The sequence below is a fragment of the Dipteris shenzhenensis genome, chromosome 19 (assembly GCF_047967505.1).
Source record: "Dipteris shenzhenensis isolate YYH24624 ecotype China chromosome 19, Dip_SZ_1.0, whole genome shotgun sequence".
Classification (NCBI taxonomy): domain Eukaryota; kingdom Viridiplantae; phylum Streptophyta; class Polypodiopsida; order Gleicheniales; family Dipteridaceae; genus Dipteris; species Dipteris shenzhenensis.
Window position 1 is genome coordinate 7612184 of NC_141614.1, and position 22239 is coordinate 7634422.

The following is a 22239-nucleotide window of genomic DNA, read 5'->3' on the forward strand; positions in this document are numbered from 1 at the left end:
ACTGCAACCAGCATCCCTAACAATCCTCTACCTCGAATCCCTCCCTAAAATTCAATCAGTCCCTTTTACTCCTCCACGCCACAACATGGCCAGACGCCATCACGACAATGATGGGGATATTGACCTCGATGCAGAGGCTGATAATTTATTTAATAGAATAAATAATAACACTCAAGGCAGGTGCCCCTTGGGAAAACTAGAACTTCCCAAATATAATGGTAGGAAAGATCCAACCCAATTCCTCGAGCATTTTGATGCAGCATGTTGAGTAGGTGGAGATCAATCCCATGAAACCAAGGTGCCTTGGTTTCCCATGGCTTTAACTGATGAAGCGTCTGAATGGTACCTAGACCTTCTAGTGGAAGAGCAAGCCACATTGGACCTGCTTCAAATAGAATTTAAAAGACGCTTTCAAACGGAGAGGCTACAAGATGATCCTGCTCTCCAACTAAGCAAGATCGAGCAAGGCCGTCGAGAAGATGTACGCACATACCTGGGTAAGATGAAAAGATTAATCGCCAAATATGACCCACGTCCCGATGCAAAGTACCTCACGGCCTGGTTCATTGCAGGAATAAGAAAGAAAATTCGAAAGGATATGAAAAAGATTAGCAACTATCAAACATTCAGTGCTACTCATGCGGCAGCCATTGACATCGAGGATGGCATGACCGACTTTAACACTAGCTGTGATGATGGCAAATCTAGTCCATGAGATACGTGCTCAAAAAAAGACAAATCCAAGTCCACTCTCGACATCAAATGAAGATCGCTTAGAGGCCATGACCATGAAGCTGAAAGAAGACATGATGCATGCCATGGAACAAAAACTTCAGTTGTCTCAGCAACCAACTCAGACATATCCACAGCGAGAAAATGTCTGGTGTTCACACTGCATGGCCAATCATATAGCAAATGAGGGCCCAGTCCTAACAACCAGGATCACTACACAAGCAAATCCACCGCCAAGGTTGTGGTGCCATATCTGCATTGTCAGTGGCCATGATGAATACAGTTGCATCTTCAACATGCGCAACAACCCACCTCGACCTCACCAATACTAAGCGGCACGCATGCCAGTGTACAGGCAAGCAGCACTTGCACAAGCGCCCCCGGTTCCGAGGCTAAATCCTGTTCCCATTCAGACACAAGTCCCACAACTACTCAGGAATCCGAATCCACGACTTGCAACCCCTAATGAAGATGAAAGCCTTCATTACCTCAACCATGATAATATGCGTTTTTTTTATACATGCATGCACTATGTTTGCTTACCACACTTAAGCCTACGTCTCTCACTAGAACACGACTCGAGGTCCTAAGCTACACGTATACTACAAATGACAACCCCGATATATCTGTAGGTGACAAAAAGCCTCGGAACCCTGCATACTAAGAATACCCTGCTCTTCCTGCGAAAGCCATGGGAAAGAGCCAACAAGCATCGATATATACCGATACTTTATAAAAACATTGTGGGGAAGGACAGGGCTTGTTTCAGCCCCATTCTACCCCACTATTATATGTATTTTGTTAAAATGTAAGAGCTACAACCCATGCAAAATTGCCTAAAATTTTCTAATCATCATGTCTTATTACAAAATGACCCTTTCAAAGAGGATAGTACAAAATTTGAAGATGAGATACAAAATGGAAATTTTTTTGAAGGTATGCTAAATACAACATGGTGAAATTAGCGAAGGTATGCTCAATACAAAATGGCAAAACTACTACTAATCTGACTTCAAACTACTAGATTCAACCCCGCCTATATTTGATCCCTTGACCTCTTTGCCTTTTCATGATCCCTTAGCCTCTCCGCCTCTGCTTGATCCCTTCGCCTCCTCTCGCTCTTTCGGGTTTCCATCTGTAAGCTCCTCCTCCTCTATGTTGTTTAGGGTTTCCAAATTGCCATCCTAAGAATGAAATGATTTAAAAAATAAGATTACAGCTTAATTGTAAAATCAATGGTACTATCAAACATGCTTGAGAACAATGATGATTGGAGAAGACTTACATGCCAAGCCACTGCAACCCAATTGATTGTATATCCTTGACACTAAAAATGGCCTCATCCCTAATTGCCATGCGTACCTGTACTCCTCGTCTATACGAGGATGGCTAATCACAGATTCTTGTGGACTAGAATTAGAGAGTTAGATGTAGTGCCATATATGGGTAATTAAACAAGTAGAAAATTAAATAATAAGAGAAATAGACTTACCATGCATGCCTCCTTGCCTACCCTTCTACCACTCCCGAGGTGCAAAGTACCTATGGTGTCTAGCCATCTCGCTGCCACTCTCCTTTGATTTAAAAATTCTCCAGGTTCTCTCTGAACTCTTTCTTTGCAAACTTCCAATTGCCTTTGTGTGCCCATGAAGTCTTACTCTATCTAGCTTTCAGCCTATCTCTTATCTCTGGCTTACAATGTCAGACATATCCTCATTCAATATTTCATGTGATTAGAATAAAACTCATAATCCGGAGGGATTGGAACATGGTTGTTAGGACACTCGTGTCTTATGGTAAGACACTTAAGACACTTAAGACACGTGTCTTACCTTTAGACACGCTCTAAATTTTTTTATAAAATTTAAAAAACCCTATGTTTTGGAACCTTAGACTTTGCAAATGCAAAGTAGCTTTTCGTTTCGCCGTACATGCCGTCTGTATCCGTATGCTCTTTTCCTCTCCCGCACATCTGCTAACGATTTGCCGTACACACTTGACGTATCCCATACAGACTTGACGTACCCGCCGTACAGACTCAACGTACCTGTCGTATAGATTCGCCGTACATTGTACGAATCCGCCGTACACTGTACGGACCTGCTGTATACTGTACGAATTTATCGTACGTTCGATTTTTGGCACCTTCTATAGCCTATTGGTTTGGGTGACGGGCATCAATGTTGGAGCTCAGCCTGCCTTCAGGTTCATGTTGTGCACACTGCATCATTTGCTTCAGCCTTCTTTTATCTCGTTATATAGTGCTGTTTTTGGAGCCTTTTTTGAAGGCTCCACTCTGCATCTTGCTTTCTCCTTTCCCAAAAAATTGGGGCAATTATGGGCTGATTCCTAAAAGCCCTAAGAAAGTTGGCCCCCTTTTGGGCTTGTTTCATGTAAGAGCCTGCTAGTATAACAGTAAATTTAAGGGGCAAAGTATGGGCTGAAAGCCCTAATTAATTTGGCCTCTTAGTGCTGCATAGCACCTTATGCATGAGACTTGTTACTGCTTAATGCTTGAGCCTTGAAGCTTCTATTGCACCTTGCTTGGCATGTGCATTTCTCAACACAATTAGTCTATAGATTGCAATTTACTTGCTTGTTCTACTTCTTCCAAAATTTATATTGAATTATGCTCGTGTGCATGCCAACATGACAGGTCGCAGGTCATAGCAGCAGAGAATTACAGCATAGCAACAGAGAATTACAGCATAGCAGCAGAGATTTACCATGCCTAAACCTCCAAATCCACTTTGGGGGATCCATACCACTATGATTAACCCCGCTGTGGCAACGGGGTCAGGAAACAAAGAGTGGAAGTGCAATTATTGTGGCGAGCCTTTTGTGAGCTCAACGACACGTCTTATTCTCCATGTGTCTGGACTTGGTGGTAGGGGAATTGGTGGATGTACTTCTGTTCCTTTTGAGATTGCGCAGAAAGTTATTAGAGATCATCCAAAACTTTGTGGTGGACCTAGTACCATGCCTGTTGCCTTGCAAGATGAGGATTTGTTGGGGCGTGAGTCTCACACTATCAACCTTGATGATGCTATGGATAGTGACTCTAGTGCTATTGGTTCCTCTCATGCAGAGAAGAGGGCTAGGAAAGAGGGCATTGCTTTTGCTACATCCTCACCACCATCCACCACTATGGCTACTCCGATAAAGCACCAGGGGACTTTATCAGGTGCATTGTCCACACAGTCTTGGCCAAAAGAGCGGCAGTGTTTGGCAGATATTGAAATTGGGAGGACTGTGATTGAATGCAATTTTACTTTCAATGTCCTACAAACACCATAGTGGAAGAGGATGATCAAGGCAGTGGCAGCTGTGGGAGCTACAGATACATGGACACGTGTGACATATGGTGCGATGAGGACATCTGTGTTGGAGGAGGAGATAGGTAGAATTAACAAAGCTCTTGATCCTATCAAGGAGGGATGGAAGAAATTTGGTTGCAGCATTCTGTCTGATGGTTGGAGTGATGTTAGGAGGAGGGGCATCATTAATATATTGGTATCCTCATGCCTTGGTACCTGTTTTTTGAAAGCTATTGATACAAGTCGAGGAGGTGCTAGCACTACAAGTGAAGTCATTTTTCAGCATATCCGAGCAGCTATCATCGAGATAGGCCTAAGAATGTGGTCCAAGTTGTTACAGACAATGCAACTAATTGTGTGAGGATGGGAGAGCTTGTGGAGGCAGAGTTTCCTTCCATTGTATGGACTCCTTGTGCTTCACATTGCCTAGACCTTCTCATGGAGGACATCGGTCGGCTCCCTTGGATTGCTAGTGTGATGCAGACTGCTAGTACCATTGCAGCCTTCTTTAAGAAGAAGCCCAAGGCCTTGGCCATATTCAGGGAGCATAGCAACTTGGAAATTGTCCGGCCATCGAAGACACGCTTTGCATACATGCACATTGTTTTGGAGCGCCTTCTTTTAGTGCATGTAGCTCTTCGACAGACAATGGTGTCTCGGATGTGGTTAGAGTGGCCTGACTCTACCAGGGCAGAGAGCATGATAGTACAGAGGATGTGCTTGGATCACTCACTTTGGACTGACATGGAGTCCATAGTGAAAGCTCTCCATCCTTTATTCGCTGTCTTGCGAGTGACTGATATGGAGGGAAGTACTCTTGGCTTGGTCCATCATTTCATGGAGCAGTTGCGTGTTTCGTTGAGTACATGTAACTCCCTTGCACCTGAGAGGTAAGGTTGGTCTATGTCCATTATATTAATAAGTAATGAATCATCACTTATCATAAATCCATTATTAGTGTTTATTATAATTTACAAATTATGTTGATATGTAGATTGGAAGAAATAAGGTCTCTAGTGGATACGAGATGGCAGTTCATGTGTAGGCCCATCCATGGGCTTGCAACACTTTTGCATCCACTATTAAGTCAGCAGATTTATTCAATAAACTAGAGTTATTGGCGGATAGAGATGCCTACATAGGGAGGGTTTTTTCAGAGGATGAGCAATTGGAGCTGGACTTGGAGCTTTCTCAGTATTAGAATAGTGTGGGTGTTTCCTTCTCTAGACCCACGTCTAGAAGGAAAGAGATTTGTGTGAAGCCAATTGAGTGGTGGGAGATATATGGCTACTCCACTCCTCGAGTGTGGAAGTTGGCTCTCCAGATTTTATCTCAAGTGAGAGCTGAGACATATATCTTTGAAGTTTGGCATTTGCTATTCCTGGTTAGGTAAACTGTAAATGTAGATGATGATTGATCTTGATTCTCACTCCTTTAATCTCGATTTATAAATGCCAATCGGGATTTGGAACCAAATGGCAAAAGGAATGTGCAGTAGGAGCATGCAAGAGGAACTGGAGCTCCTACTCTTTGATCCATACGAAAATAAGGAACAAGTCAAGCACAAGGCAACTCGAGCACTTGGTATACTGCCGTGCAAACTTGAGGCTTATAAGAAAGCTTAAAAACTTGGTAGGTCCAATGCAGGTAACATTGGTAGCTTGAGTCTATTGTAACATGTTCACAGTTCTATCATCTATGATTTCGATTCTAAATATATCTAGGAAATTGAAATCATAACAATGAACATTGAACATAATAACATATGTTTCTAAATGTTGTTGCAGGTGGATCCTACAAGCATTGACATAACCAAGTTGCCTACTTATGCTAGAGTTGAAGCTGATGAGGAGGAGATACATGCACAGCTACATAGAGAGCTAGAGACCATAGATAGACGAGTCACTCATTCACGTCGTAGATCAGCATCATCAGCCATTGCTATTCCAGCATAGAGGGACACATCAGAGGGTAGTGGCAGAGGCAGAGGTAGAGTTAGAGGCAGGAGTGGTGGAAGAGGAGCACGAGGTCGTGGTTGTGCCATCCGACGTGGCCATGGGAGAGCCGTGGCTATGGCCAGTACCTCGTCAGATACACCTATGCGGTCTGCCTTGGACGAGGAGGAGGGGGAGGATGAGGAGGAGGAGGAGGAGGAGGATGAGGTGCCTGAGGAGCCACAGTATGATAGTGAGGGTAACACTATCACTGATGGTGACTTTGGATCCAGCAGTGGCAGTGACCTAGCAGATTCAGACTAGGATGAGTCTTGAGACACTTGACTCTTGAGATTAAAAAGTTTTCCATTTAGCTATATGTATGAGGATTCAGATTTCATTCATGTCACATGTGACTACTAGATTGTTGGCATTGGCCGAGTTATTTATGACATATGTTTAAACTTTATTGATCTGTGATGATTGACTATCAGTCTATCATCTATGTAGCCCTTGGGCCTCTAGGCTCTTTTTAAGTTGTAATTTGGAATTTTGAATGTCAAATTGTTGGTTTGCACTTTAAACCTTAAAGTTGTGAGTCATGACTTGCAAGCCCATGAGTCTTGAGTCTTAACTTTTAACTTTTAAGTCTCGAGTCTTGGCATTTAACTTTTAAGTCTTAATTGACAAGTGAGCACTAAGAAGTCTTCACTCTTAACTACATTGTACTTCTAAAATGTTAAAACTCAAAACTAGCAGCTAGTCATGCTACCAAGTTGTACTTATACATACTTATATTTTTAAATTTAATATTTATTTAATATTATTATAACTAGAAAACGTGTCTTACGTGTCTTATCTTTAAGACAATTTAGACACTCATGTCTAAAGCGTGTCTAACGTGTCGTGTCTTAACGTGTCTTACAACTATGGATTGGAAATTTCCTCTTGATCTCCTATACTAAATCCTCCTTTTTGTCTCACTCCAATTGCGTTATTCTTGGAAAATAATACAATTGCGTTATCCTTAGAAAATAATACAAACAGCAGGCGCCTCATACGAGCAATCACCTCTCAATCACCTATTTTCCCCTCCTATCCTCAAAGATCTCTCCTAATTGATTGAGAGTATATGAGATGTCCTCAGGGTTGATATGATCTGGTATTCGTGGAAGGCATGAGGTGGGAGTGGCGGTCGAGTGTGGGGTGGTAGCGGATCCACTTGGGGTGGAGCAAGAAGGAGTGGTGGCAGCAGGTGGGCGAGAAGGCACGAGGCCAGTACCAAGCTATGTCTCATCGTGGTAGGGGAGGTGGGAATACACATACTTCACTCCCACCACAACAAGAGCCCGTCCTACTCTTGCTAGGGCAAGTGGTGTAGCTAGGGGTGTTGTGAGGGGTGGTGGAGGGGCCTAATGGCAAGCTGAACCGTCTCATCCACATCTGTGGTTGTAGCTCCACCCATACAGCTACTTTTCTTAGTCTTGTTATTAGAGGCAAGACGTCCACCCCTAGGCGATGATGCTTGACTAAATGTGATAGCCAACATTGCTTATCGGGTAGGCAAACCTGAAGCTACAACATTACATGTGATAGGCGACACCTGTCGGACCAATGCTGATGTTGCAGCATGCCCCATTTCAGCATATCCATCTAATTATGCCAAGAAAACGTTAAGGAGGGGACAAGTTTCACCATTTTGGCACTCTATGGCAACATCTAGAGGTGGATGTAGCAAGGACAAGTTTTACTCATGAAGGACTTCCATGCTAGACCAAGGACATGCTAGCAGAGATCCTAGATCATTACAATAATTACATAATATTTACAATCATAATTAGAAGTCATACATATTGGGTCCAAAGTCTCATTGTGGGACATATCTTTTGGATATGCGCAATAATCATGATTTGGTCATGTACAACAGATTACACAAGTGTCTAGAATCATAGAGATATACATGTTGCCCACATAGGTCATTGAATCCTCAGCATTCACCCTCCTTCACCTAACAAAATTTTGATCACATAGCATGTTCCCCTCCTGCCATGAGAGTGAGAGTTAAAGAATGGCAGGAGCACTCACTCTCTCTCCAGCTCAATACTATCTGAACTTAAAGAATGATGTACTCAAAACACAAATGGACCTATGGAGTGAGTGTGAGAGTTAGAGGGAGAGAATATAGCATGCCTTTGAAGAGAGAAAATAAATATTGAATGATGCCTGGCCCAAAGGGTTGAATACATTGTAAAGAAACAAGTTCTATATAAAGGGAGAACCCTTACTATAAAAGAGAACTAGAAACTAAACCAAGATAAGGACTAGCTAAAGAAGGCATGGAAGGGGCTATTGGGCTACTACGGACTTTCTAACCCTGATCCTAATCCCTGGAGTTGTTGCTTCTAAGGGCGAGAGCACTATAAGACTTGGATGAAGAATGAGGCCAATGGGCTGGCCTTATATAAGCTTTAAGGGAAATTTGATCGACATGTTTGACCAATCAAATGTTGATCATTGGACCAGGTTGGTCAAAAGTCAAATATTGACCAAAAAGTAAACGCGTTGTCAACCTACATTTTTTTGACCTGCATTGTCTTTTGAGGTTTCTTGGAAGCATTTGATGGCGCTATAGCCGGTAGGAAGCATGCCACTGGCTGTGGACACCTGTCACATTTCTTACCTTGGAGAGCTACTTCAAAGCCAATAGGTTCCCTCCAATTATATCCTAAACATTGTAATAAGCATGTAACTGATAAAGGCTTCTCCCTTAGTTGATATCGACTGATGTTATTGAAATACTTCACCCTTTTCGTATTGCGAGAGTGTTGAGATTTATACATCAATTTGATTGGAGTGGTAAATCCACATCCATGTGATTGGTGGATGTAGATCATGGATAGAATTTGGACTAGAGAATGAGGACTTAGTTCCTACATAACGGGTGGTCATTGCCCTTGTACGGTGTTGATCATTCTTAGCCTTCTGTGCTATGAAGGTTATAGCTAATTGATTCGCTCTACTTCGTGTGTGATTCTCCATCTCTCTCCATTTCTCATGTAAGCTCTCTCCTCCACTTTGAGCACTCCATCTACTTTTGTAAAAGTTGGAGATCCAATATTACCAATAGGTACATAAAATAAAACCTACTCCAAGAACACCATGAGCTAAGTAGAGCCTTTGTAGTTCGGTATGGAGGAGGAGGCAAGATCCACAACTATACCAAACCTTACTACAAAACTCACAATGACAACATCGACCATTTTACATGGTTATAGACCATGATGCGATTGCAATAACAACAATCTGAGTCCCTTTTCACTAGCATGTTGTAGATTTAGGAGATGCGAAAGGATTGGGCACATGAAGCTAGAGAACACCGACGTGAGACAAAGTAGCAAAGGAGGCCTACAATCACTCTAATGGGGAAGCTGAGCGTGAGGATCGAGAGGAATAATGAGATCACCATCTTCTCATTTTTCTACCCCGATGCAATTCAGAAGGTCCATCACCCTACATAATTGTCATGACCTAAGGAGCCCAACTTCTTATGGTATGATGGTAAAATAGGCCCCTTAGTGTTGCTTTCTTGACTTGATTGATTCAAAAGTTATATTTCAGTTGTAGCCACAAAGACAACGAGAAGTGTCTTCTCACATCAATGCACCTCACAGGAAAGGCAATTACTTGATGGCATAAATGGCACCTACATCATAATGATGTAGAGAATGAGAGCAGCCACATTACAAGTGGACGGAGTTCTAGAAGGACATAAAGGCACAATTTCTTCCTCCTTGATAGAGGAGCAATTAGAGACACAATTGTTAGAACTTACCCAAGGACCCATAGAGGCAATAAACAATTACACCAATCAATTCACTCAAGTTGCCTCCAACTATAGAAAGATGAGTGCAAAAAGATCGTAAAACTCGTATTGCAACGAGATAATCAAAGGTATGTTCACAACTTGAAACTCACTGGATTTGATAGTGCTTGTGGGCTCACTCAAACCTTTGAGCTCATGAGAGCAAGGGACCCAGTTCTTCCAAAGGGCCTCCAACAGGACCAAAAAGAGCTCTAGCCAACCCATAGCCAATACGTTGTTCAAAGGTTTTCTCAACGTAGAAGAGAAACTAAGACATGACTTAGAGCATCATTGCTACCACTACCATGAGAAGGATGATGACAATTGACACTACCATAATTTTCATCCACCAACATCATGACCCTTAGAAGTTGTTTCTACTATCTTACAGGTAACCCAATAAAAGAGCTCATATAAGATGTTCTCATGTGTTAAGGACAAGTAGCAGCCACAAAGATCAAAACCCTTTTTTATCAAGGCCACTCAAAGGATTTGCTCGTCGTAACAGTAGCAGTTGAGCTACATCTTCCCAATACAGCCAGGTTCGGTGTTTCAACTTCATAATGCATTTGGCATGGCTTGGCACATCTCACTAGCACACAATGTTGAGCTTTGCATCAGTGGGATGGTAGAGAAGCGTACCTTCATTGTCACCACATTAGGCCAAACTAACATCATCCTTGGTGCACAACAATTCTCAATTAGCAGAATTGCACCATAATAGTTTAGGATCCAACGAAGAAGACTTGAATACTTTTGATGGTGCCCATAATTAGACTTGGCACTAGCCACACATTCCAATAGTCCATGGATAGGGGTTTACAACTTTGCCTTTGTTTCAATTTCAACAAAAGGGGATGTCATGGGCATCCAAAGCCCATGCCATACTCCTTTCACAAGCTATCACATCGACAACACAGCAAGACAAATGCAGTAGTACAAAAGTCAGAAGAAGACAAAACAAGTCAAAAAAATAAAAAGTTGACTTTTTTAATCAATGTTGGCTTTTGACGAACATAGTCAACAATCAGTGTTGACAAGCCAACCAAGGTTGGCCAATCAACAGCCCTATTCTTATAAAACCCTCCGGTACTCTCATTCTTGGACCTTTTGATGTAGCAACCATTCCTGTAACTTTAGGGGCAAGGAGGAGATAGAAGGTGAATGGAATGGAGGAGATGGAAGGTCACCTTCGAGAGGAAGGAGGACATGAAAGGTTAATGGAATGAAAGGAGGGGATGGAAGGTCTCAGGGCCATGGGTTGACTTAGCCAAAATTTAAGAATCAAAGATCCACCTTCAGATGGGGAGTGGTTGAGGATGGTCATGCATCTTTGCTCGTGCAAAGCACGGGTTCAATACTTATCTTCACATTATGACCTGGCAGACCTAGAGGGGGTTTCCTGTTGAAGTGTTCTATGATAAACTACTGGAAATCCAGATAGGTTCAATCATTACTAGTGTGGGATTCTAGGTACCACACTTTTTTAAAATTCCTAGTGAACAGTTGGATGCCTTGTTAATTTCTAGAGCACATTGGTTTATCACTTTGGTATCAATCTACCAAACTAGACCTCAAGGGGCTTCAAAGGGGACAATACAGCTTAATGATGCAATGACCATACAAAAGAGTAGATCTTACAGCAGTGGCAACATCAACTAGATTGTGATATCAATACAAAACCAAAGGAGTTTACCACAAACGAGTTGCCCTAAGAGTTTGCAATTTTGGATTCCAACAAGCATGCTAAGACAGTTCGTGTTGAGAGGGGGACTTCTTCCAACAAGTATCTACTCTACGGCATTCTTCAACAACGATGCTTCACAATGGATTCCGACATGCTCCAATGGCACACCCAACTTATGCTACATCCAAGAGCTGAGAGGTGCTATTAGAGTTAAACATCTCTTAATGTATCATGTAGAGAGTAGGAGTGAGGGCCTTTGTTGTGGCTGTGCCGATCCCATTTGAGGCTAGAGTAGGAGAGGGGTTGGCAACGCATCTAGGCATGTATCCCTAGCAAATTTTCCTAGAGGTTCCAACCTACTCCAAGGTATTCGGAGGTTGCACCAGCTACAATTGTCCCAAGGGGTGCAAATTGGATCAGCTCAATTCAAGGCTTGACTCCAGGTGCTGAGGACTTGTTCTAGTGCCACAATACTTGCCCCTAGGCTATGCCTAGTTTGGGCCAACATGGGGCCATCCAAGCCACCTTGGGCTACAGACCAGACATACTTAGTCGGGTTACTAGGCCTTGGCAATCGGTCTGTGGGTGGGGTGCACGGACTTGCTAGTTGACCTTTTTTGACAACCAGGTCAATCTACCTTGTAGATCAACCATAGGAGGCTAAAGCTATTTATACACATCCCTTCCACCACTTGTAACATCTAATAGTGGAGGTTTTGCCCAACAATAGAGGTCCTTTCCCTGAGATCCCTTGTAGTCTCTCTTTGACTTCGGGTTACTAGGCCATGGCAATCGGTCTATGGGTGGGCTGCACGGACTCACTGGTCGGCCCCTTTTGACAGCCAGGTCCACCTGTCTTGTAGACCAACTAGACGGGGCTGAGGCTATTTCTAGACCTCCCTTCCACTGCATCTATCATCCCATCGTGGAGGTTTTGCCTGGCAGTAGAGGGCCTTTCCCTGAGATCCCTTGGAGTCTCTCTCTGACTTCATTTCACAATGCGTGTGGTAGTGGCGTTTGCTCTCTTCTAGTGTTCACTTTCCACCGCACTCCCAAAAGCCTCCCTTAACCCCTTTGTAAGTGGCACATCAAAATTATATAGCCCGTTGTCTAATGTTTGAGGCAGCAAGCACTGGGCACATTCTCGGTCTAATATCGTAGGGTATTTTAAGTTCCCATTTTCATTGCATCTTTCTGCAAAGTAGTGCTATGTGTGCTGGTTAGTACAGAATTAGGGCTGCAGACTGACAGCCTGTTCGGATCAGCAAGTCCTATAGATCCTATTTGGGTCCCTTTAAGATGCTAACATATTTGCATTTGGACTTGCAAGGATCAGCATTCCCATTGATCACACTGGGTCTCGTTAGGATGTCAATGCATTTGCCCCTGCAGTTGAATTAGATTTGCATAAATGGTCTCAAAACGGCCTGTAACACTGACTTCTATAGAGACTCAGTAATTGGACAAGTATCATGTGACAAAAATAATAATCGTTTTCGCAACCCAATTAAGAAAAAAATATGGATGGCATACCTAGACGTTGCTAGGGACCACAATGAATTGAAAGAAGACTGCCCCTAAGGGAACACTCTCAAGGCCCTATATGAGTAATCCTACTATTGGCAAAGAGCCTGTGTGAGGCACTCTCCTGCATGTTGAACAGACTTCACAGGTATAGTGAAACAAACTCCTTAAATAGCAGAAGACAGGTAATCAAAGAGAAAGCTGTGCAGTATTAACACATCTACGCATGTAGAGGTATATATATGATGTGCTGCCCAGTTGTGAACAGCACGAGATACAAGGGTCCATTAAAATCTAACTAAATACATCACCTCCCAGAGTAAGAGCCGGACTTTGATCCAGCCTCATGTAAATGAAGCCCAAAAAAGCTCTTACACCAAGGGAAATTCATCGGATCATATTTAAAAAGTGGGGCACCCTTTCCAGCACTCAAATGGACATCACCCACTGAATAATAAATTCACCTCTCCTCCCTGTTCCCGAAGCCATCAAATGTCATCAGCATCACTGCTTGTGTGATGGGTGTCCAGATAGAAGTTTGCGCCATCACCATCGACCACCTTGGCTCTGCCTCAAAGCAGTTATCCTTTTGATTAATCAGACAGCGCACCACAATTTTTAAAGCTCCAATCAAACATAGCACTGACATGTCAATCTGTTCCAAATGTGAGCACTGGGAACCTACGCACTCTATATCAGAGAACCAATAAGAAAATGAAGTTATAAGACATACCTTTCTAAAATAAACTTCCCTTCCTTGTACTTCTGCTTCTTTTCACAAGCAGATTCCTGTCAGATGAATATAGATTGGCTGATCAGATAAAAATATCACAAATCTATTCAAAAAAGGAAACCTTAAAGGCAACAGAGCTGCTTAGTATCAAACTAAAAAAATGCAGAAGACCCTGAAGCTAGTTCCAACTCAAATTGCCTAGGTGACAAATCTTACATATTTCCACCCAACAATTCTTCCACAGCAATTGCAAAAAATATCAGCAACAATATGCATCCCTGTTGTCATCATCCTTTCCTCCAGAGGTCCAACACTAACATTAACACTGCAAAAGCAAAGAACATCACTACTTCTGGCAGCTACTCTCTCTCTCCCTCCCCCCCCCAACCCAATATATATCATTATATACACACATGCACACCTAAATGCATACATACATACATATATAGAATATGAATTTACAGGGATAAATGCCTAAGCTCATGTAAAATCATAAGAGAGCTTTTTACCCTCACGACAGCCCTGGGTATGCAACCCCAACAACTCCATAAATAGCAAAGATACACTACTATTGACGTCCCACAGGTACCTCAGTCCCCCAATAAGTGTGGATGAGTGAGTAAACATATGCTCTAATACATTAACCACAACCACATACTCCCTATTAATATCTGCATAAATATGTTCACAGTATCAGTCTATCAAAGCTCTAAAGATGTAGAGCAAACTCCGCCATGATTAAAAAAAGAGAGGACAAATCGAAAAGTAACCTGCTCCAAGTTTCTTTCAAACTCAATACCATCTTATTTTCGTCTCCAATACAAGATTTCATGCTCAACAAGCAATAGGCCGGTTAAGAAACAAAGAATTATCATAGTATCAGCTGGTCCCACCTATAAGCTGCATTACACAGATTACTTGCACTGTTACCAGTTACTGAAGAGCGAATTGAAATGGGATGCATGGATTCACAATTGTAAATAGAGAATATCTATGTTAATGATCCTTCATTAAAGATTAATCTTAGCACTCAATACATCTATCAGTATGTGTTGACTTATGATTGAAAGGCTTGTCGTAAAGAAGCGTGAAGAATAAAACTGAAATTTGGCACTGCACCTGAAAGAGAACAGGAAGACTCTGCCTTAATGGTCGAAAGCACCCAAACTACGGAGATCTACATGATGCTCATGTACCCAACAATTTGTTATGTTCACTCGATTCAGGCTGACTCCTAGTGAGACTTACAGATTGGCAACTTGAGGCATCGACACGGAAGAAAGGAAAAAAGCTCATACCACACATCCATACTCCCTTGAAAAAGGGTTGCGATGTCGCGAAATATTCTTTGGGAATGATCATTCCTATGCCTACGTCAAAGGAGCTAATTTTATGGCATGATGCACTGGTTGCAGCATGGACAAACGCACTATTCTAGCTGGACCTCTCGCACCCAACACAACTGTTTCTCTCTGCTTGTGCGTTCCTGATTGCTTCGCTAAATTTCCCTTTAAGAACTTCGACATTGTGCGCTGTGAGATAGAATTCTAAGAACTTCAACATTGTGTGCTGTGAGATAGAATTATGTTGGTTATCTCAGGAGACGCATCTCCTAAGTTAGAGCAAGTGTACAATGGAAAGAAGCCAAGATGAGGAAAAGATGTGCCATCTGAAGTAGAACTGCCATACAGCAAACAGCATTACGATTTTACTTTGACATCAGACATAGACAAGCACGCCCACATGCATGCATGCTTGGATAGATAGATAGATATATAGATAGACCGCTAGGAAGAGAAAACAAAAACCCAGACTCGCCATTCTAAGGCAGTTTGAAGGCAAGTCGATTTCGAAAAGCCTGAAAAGAGAAAGGGCCAAGTGTTGCACTAGAAGAGCACACAACCACATCTCTGCTTTTAGGGATAGCTGCAAGCACTCAACATCCGAGAAGGAAGTAAAAATGCACAAGTTGGTCGATGACTTGCAGAGTGTCGTGTGTGGTTGCAAGCAATCTACTGGTGACTTCAAAATAAGGGCACACGTTGAGTGACGACTTACAGGGTATTAAATAGATAGGCCTTCCCATGCCGGCAGCGAAAGTCCTGGACAGAGCAACAACAGCCAATTGAGATTGCTCGATCATATGAAGAATCAAGAGACTATTTAGGAGCAATACTGGACCTGGGGCTTGGTTAACAAAGCGCGATCACCAACCAACAAAACCCAAAAAGCAATTCTATCTCAAGTTAAGGAGAGAACACAGTCAACGCAAGGGTCAGCAATGATTCGTAAAAATATGCATGAAGAAAAGGAGAAAAGAGAAGGAACAGAGTGGCCTGCCTTTGATACCAGCTCATCGAGATTGGCGAGATGGCTATGGCAAGATTTACAGCTATAGATCCGCCCTTCCAGCTGTATCAAATACAAGCGACCCATGTCTCTCCCTCTCTCTCTCTCTCTGTCGCCCTCCTTATATCTTTATCTATGTATGTGTGTATATACACGTACGTGCGTCCGTATTAGCTTTACGTATCACAATGAATGTACTGCTGCATGGCCCGTAGGCTTAAACAGATAGAAATGCATGCTGAGAAGGATCTTGAGACAGCTTTGAATGCTTCGAACAGCCACGAAAGAACCTGTGAAAGGCGAGGGCAATGTGAGAGATTCCTGAACAAAAGATGTAGCCAAAAGGTGAGAGAGGAACAACCAAGGACGCAAAAGAGATGAAGAAGCAGGGGAAGGTTGGACTCTAGCAACTGGGAAGGATAACTGTGGCCATAAGGGAGTAGTGCAGAGAGATGGGCAGGCAGAAATCGTGGGAGGCAAGGCAGAGGGGAGAAACGTGCGAGGGCAGGGGAGATGGGCTTTGGTGATAGCGTTGAAATGGGTTGGATTGCCTTAGAAGAGGTGCGAGATGACAGGAGTCGCACAAACAAAGAGAGGTAAGTCAGAATGGGACGAGAGACACACACACACACACGAGTAGTAAAACATTGCCCATGAGGTGGGTGTGTGTATAGACACACACACACACACACGAACATTGCCCATGAGGTGGGTGTGTATGTGTGGCTTTTATGGAGCTCATCATTCATTGAAAAAAAAAACGCCAACTTGTGTGTCTCTGGGTTGTGTGAGAGAGAGAGATGGTGCTTAGCATATTCTCTCTCTCTCTCTCTCTTCACACACACGCACACAGAGTAATGTAAAGTAATGAATATGCTCAGTACCTCTCTCTCTCTCTCTCTCTCACACACACACAGAGGTGTACTTTACATTACTATATGTGTGTACAGTGTGTGTGTGAGAGAGAGAGAGAGAGACTGGGCACCTTCTAGCAAAAAAAAGTGTGACTCGACACTATGGACCCTATGGAAGGACCACAATCGTAGGGTCTTTCGTGATCCTTCTCTCACCAAATATCAGTTCTTCCATAGGTCCATAGTGACGTTTCTCGCCAAACTCAATGTTAAAACATCATAGTTGCATTTGGGTAGACAAGCCTGTGTTTCCCCGGCTTGTTATCGCTTTACCTAGGAATATAGACAACCATATGGATTCTTAGATAATAAAAAAAGGTTAAGTCACAAGTGGAGTAAGGAGTGAATGAGTGCATGGGTTGAGAAGGGATGAGTGGAGGTATGGGAGGATTAGTGTGCTTGGTGTGTGGGGTGGTTAAAAAGAGAGTCTAAAGGGGAGATTTCACAGGGGGTACATAAAAGAATAATTCATAGTTGGGGAAGTACACATGTATGTGCGTGTGTGTAAAGAAATAAGTGTCTGTGTGAGATACATTTGCTAATCAAAATTATCTTGTGTGTGTGTGTATGTGTGTGTGTGTGTAATGGGATTCATGCAACAAAAAAATGTGTGTGTGTGTGTGTGTGTGTGTGTGTAATGGGATTCATGCAAAAAAAAAAACAACTCTCAACAATTGGAATGGAGAACAGAGTGGCATTGAAATTGTCATTCCATGATTCCAATTTCCCATTCCATTCCTTCCTTGATACCCCCATCCCGTTGTGTACACGCACTCTGCCTAGAAGCATAAGCTAAAGCCATGTGAGTTGCCTCATAACATCTCCTTGCATTTCTTTACATCTCTTCTTTGACCTCACTATGCACACCCTTGCTTTTAATCATGCTTAAGAATTCTAGCTCCATTTTCAATCAAATTTTCAATGATCAAGGGTTTTCAACATTTTGTTATCTTGGTAGGGACATAGTGCTCCATTTATGCCTTTTGTCAGTTGGTCAAAAAGTGGAATGCAAATTCTATGTTTTGTTATTTATTTAGTTCTTTTGAATTTTGAATAGCCTTTTGACATAACCTATGGATTTTAAGAGGCGGATTATTCACAAAGGAATCCCTTTCAAGGAATTGCATAGGAGTGATGTGATTTAATACTCATGGCTTTGTATCATAGTGTTGAAGTGGTGTCCACAATTCCTACTAGATATTTGAAGATTTAAACATAGGGTGTGATTTCTTATGGTTGTTTTAAAGCATATAACAAAGCTGATTTTTGTGTAAACATTCTAATAATTATTGTCCTTTGTTATACGATATTATCATGAATTCTTTGGCTTATTTATCTATTAGCCTAGAGACTTTTGTGACGTAGGCAAATGTAGTTGGTTTCTATGTGACATCCTTACAATCCTTGTCTTTTGTTATACAGTAGTGTTGTGAGTTCTTTGATTTATTTATCTATTAACGTAGAGCACTTTGTAATTGATTGTGACATAGGCAAATATAGTTGGTTTCTATGTGTGTGGTATGTTCTTTCGTTTTGCTTATCATATTGACCATAAAAAATCTTCAAGCTAAGATCTAGTTTCTTGAATCTTGTATGTTTTACCCTTGTTTATATTAGTTGATTATGCTTATATCCTTATATGTGAAGCCCCTTGCCTCAATGGTGTTCTAAAGTCACTGCTCCCTTTTTGTAGAGTTGGCACGCAATTATTGTGAGCTTCTAGGACTTCAAGGCGATTTTTCTTATTTCATTCATAGTAGTTCCCTCTTTGAAGGTTGTTATCAAAAGATATTGCATTATTTTGTCATGCTTGCAAGTTGCAAACAACCTTGCATACAGAAGATTGTCAGTTTCTCCTTCATGCGGTATTTTATGCTTAGTTCTAGATACGTTGTTTGCTCCATAATTTGAGGAGGATAGTTTTATTGACAATCTTGAATCAAAATTGTTCCAAGGGTAGCATCCAAATGATTGGCCAAGGTATGTATTATTTTATCGATGCATGGTGATTTACGAAGACGATAACGAATTCGCTCAAAGATAACTACAAGTTTAATGCAATGTAGATTGTTGTATAGTTTTTCTTTGGAGTTGTTAGCACTGGATTTTTTAGAAGATAACAAAATTCTATATTCCATTTTCATCAATGTGAAGTAAAAGATGACATTATGCTATAGTTACTGTAAGAAAATAATACAACGTGACCTATGCTCAACAGATAACAGGATCTCGTATGCAAGAGAGAAAACAAGATAGTATGGAGAATAAAAAATTTGATTACTGTAGAACTGATACAATAGATGGCGCTGCCTCCCAACCGTGTGCTCCTGTGAAAGAAGCTTCGATGGCGTGCTGGAAACAGTAGAAGACGGAGGCTGGATGTTAAGGAATCAGGGTTGCTGTAGCCAGTGATGAAATGGGCTTCACGAGCTTGCTCTTATATAGCCACCAGTCGTAGTCGGTTAGGCTCAATTGGGTGACCGACCCAGTCCGCCCAAAACAGTCGACTGGGGATCGATCCCGAAATAGGCCACCGACCATACGATAGAACCAGTGCACAAAACAGGGCAACTGACCTATGGGCTCTGTTCGGCCTAGAGCCATCTGGGATCATCTAAGGCTTCAAACGGGCCCCGCAACCCGAGAGTGGGCTACCTCGGGAAATGCTCCATCTACCCTCAGTGCGGTCAGTCAAGGGATGCCTTCTCGCACTTGCATGTAGCATAGTTGGCAGTGTGCCAACTCTATCTGAAGCGTCCAGCCATCAGGCCACACATGGCCCCCATCTGGTGTCCAAACCAGGACCTACCGGATAACTGAGCTACTCAAATGCCTTCTCCTCATATGGGGGGCTTACAAGTAGAGTCAGCTGGTTCTCGCGTAGTTACACGAGAGTGGAGCATTGATATCTAACACCCCCCCTCAATGTCCACCCACAATGTCCACCCACAAGTGAACTTACTTTTTCGGCCCAATGCCAAGTCGATGAAGATGCCTCTCCAACAAGTCTCTTCCAAGAGCCTTCATGAAGATGTCTGCAGCATTCTCTGTAGTCGAACAGTACACCAACTCGACCTCTCCATCCATGATGAGCTCGCGTACAAAGTGATATTGAATCTCAATGTGTTTTGTGCGAGCGTGGAACACCGGGTTCTTTGCAATCGCCATGCAACTCTGATTGTCACATGATAACTGCGTAGGCTTGTTCTGCACTGCACCCATGTCCCCCAAAATTCTCCTCAACCACACTGCCTCGCAAGAAGCAAAGCATGCATATTTGTACTCGGCCTCGGTAGAAGAAAGAGCAACTATGGGTTGCTTCTTGCTGACCTATGACACAACTCCAGATCCAAGTGAGAAACAGTACCATGTCATTGATCTCCTACTGTCCACGTCTCCTGCCCACCAATCCGAGTCACAGAATCCGGTTAAGATGTTGCCCTTGGTATAGGTGATGCCATAATCAAGTGTGCCTTTGATGTATTTCAGCACCTGCATCCCTGCCCTCCAATGGTTCTCCTGGGGCTTATTGGAAAACCTGCTTAGTAAACCAGTCGCAAAGCTGATGTTCGGCCGTGTGTTGCACAGGTAAATCAAGCTGCCCACAAGATTTCTATACTTCTCTTCATCCACCAGTGGTGATAAATCCTCGTTTGAGAGCTTCGCGTCAACCTCCATAGGGGTACCAACTGTCTTGCACTCAGCCATGCCAAATGCCTTCAGTATCTCTGCAGCATACTTCAGCTGTGAAATGAAGATCTGTTTCAGCTCCTACCAAACTTCAATCCCCAAACAGAAATGCATCAGTCCGAGGTCTGTCATTTCAAACTCTCTTCCTAGCAAATGCTTCGTCTGTGAGATCTTCTCTTCATGGTTCCTTGTTATGACAAGGTCGTCCACATAAAGGACCACGATCATACACCTGCCTCCTTCTCTGGAGATATACAAATTTGCATCAGATGGGCTCCTCCTGAACCCGTTTTGCAGAAAGTAGGTATCAATTCGCTGGTACCACGCTCGTGGGGCCTGTTTCACCCTGTAAAGTGCCTTCTTCAGTTTGCAGACTTTACCTTTTGAACCGGGGATCTCAAAACCTGGTGGTTGTTCCACGTATACCTCCTCCTTGAGATCTCCATTCAGAAAGGCAGATTTCACATCCATCTGAAACACGAGCCAACTTCCCTGGGCAGCTAAAGCCAAAACACTGCGAAATGTGGTTAGTCGAGCTGTGGGAGCAAAAGTATCTTGATAATCAAAACCATGTACCTGTGCAAATCCTTTTGCCATGAGCCGAGCCTTGTACTTATCCAACGTGCCGTCCGACTTGTACTTGGTCTTGTACACCCACTTGGTTTCGATTACCTTGCATTTTGGTGGTCGATCCACAAGGTCCCAAGTGTTGTTCTTCATTATGGAGCCATACTCCGACTGCATAGCCTCCATCCACCTATCATCACCCTGTGCCTCTTCAAGACACTTGGGTTCATCAGCACAGATCACTTCTGTCATCAAAGCATAGTTGACCAAGTGTTCCTGCGCCCTTCTATGCTCCTCTAATCTCTTGGACCGGCGGTGTTCGGATGGTTCCTCCTCAATGGTTGGAGGTTCTCTGCCATCCAAAAGTTGCTTTACCCACTTCAGGAATGGCCGTTGCCGTTGTGGGTCTGTAGGCTCTTCTTCATCTTCTTTGTCTTGAATCCTCCCAAGCACCGTTGGGGGAGTTCGGTCTGCTATTGGTGGCGGTACTGGATGGATATCCTAGTCCTGGTTGTCTGGGAAGGAAGCATCCTCCTCCAATTGATGCGGCTGTTCTGAGAAGACCACATTGCGACTTATAATTACCTTCTTGGTAACAGGGTTATAGAGACGGTAACCCTTCGCCTCTTCACTGTAGCCCAAGAAAATACACTTCCGGCTCTTTGGTTCCCATTTGGTCCTGGTAGCATCAGGGACATGCACAAAACAGTCACATCCAAAAACTCTGAAATGTGCAGCTGAAGGTTTCTTACCAGAAAAGGCTTGCAGTGGAGTCATCCCGTTCACAGCCTTCATGTAGCTATGATTCAGGATGTAAAATGCAGTGTTACATGCTTCAGCCCATAAAGTCTTTGGCAAATCTTTCCCTTTCATCATACTCCGGCCCATTTTGCAGATGACGTGCATCTTGTGTTCTGCTACTCCATTTTG

The 22239-nt window shown here is 42.9% G+C and overlaps 1 protein-coding gene and 1 pseudogene across 3 annotated transcripts; one reads left to right on the top strand and one right to left on the bottom strand.

The window, feature by feature from the left end:
* The first annotated feature begins 4412 nt into the window (after positions 1–4412).
* Positions 4413–6004, top strand: LOC147890012 (uncharacterized; annotated as a pseudogene).
* Positions 6005–13115: 7111 nt separating this feature from the next.
* On the bottom strand, positions 13116–16820 carry LOC147890013 (protein yippee-like). Of its 3 annotated transcripts, none has more exons than XM_087390475.1 (5): positions 16130–16820; positions 15848–15891; positions 14006–14114; positions 13790–13845; positions 13116–13642 (listed from the first exon to the last, which is right to left on the bottom strand). In XM_087390475.1, exons 1-5 carry the CDS (start codon positions 16223–16225, stop codon positions 13603–13605), a joined length of 345 nt encoding a protein of 114 aa, XP_087246601.1. In that variant the 5' UTR covers positions 16226–16820; the 3' UTR covers positions 13116–13602. The 3 variants fall into 3 exon arrangements, with proteins under 3 accessions (XP_087246601.1, XP_087246599.1, XP_087246600.1); XM_087390473.1 differs by having other exon boundaries at positions 13131–13623; XM_087390474.1 differs by having other exon boundaries at positions 13564–13698.
* Positions 16821–22239: the final 5419 nt, after the last annotated feature.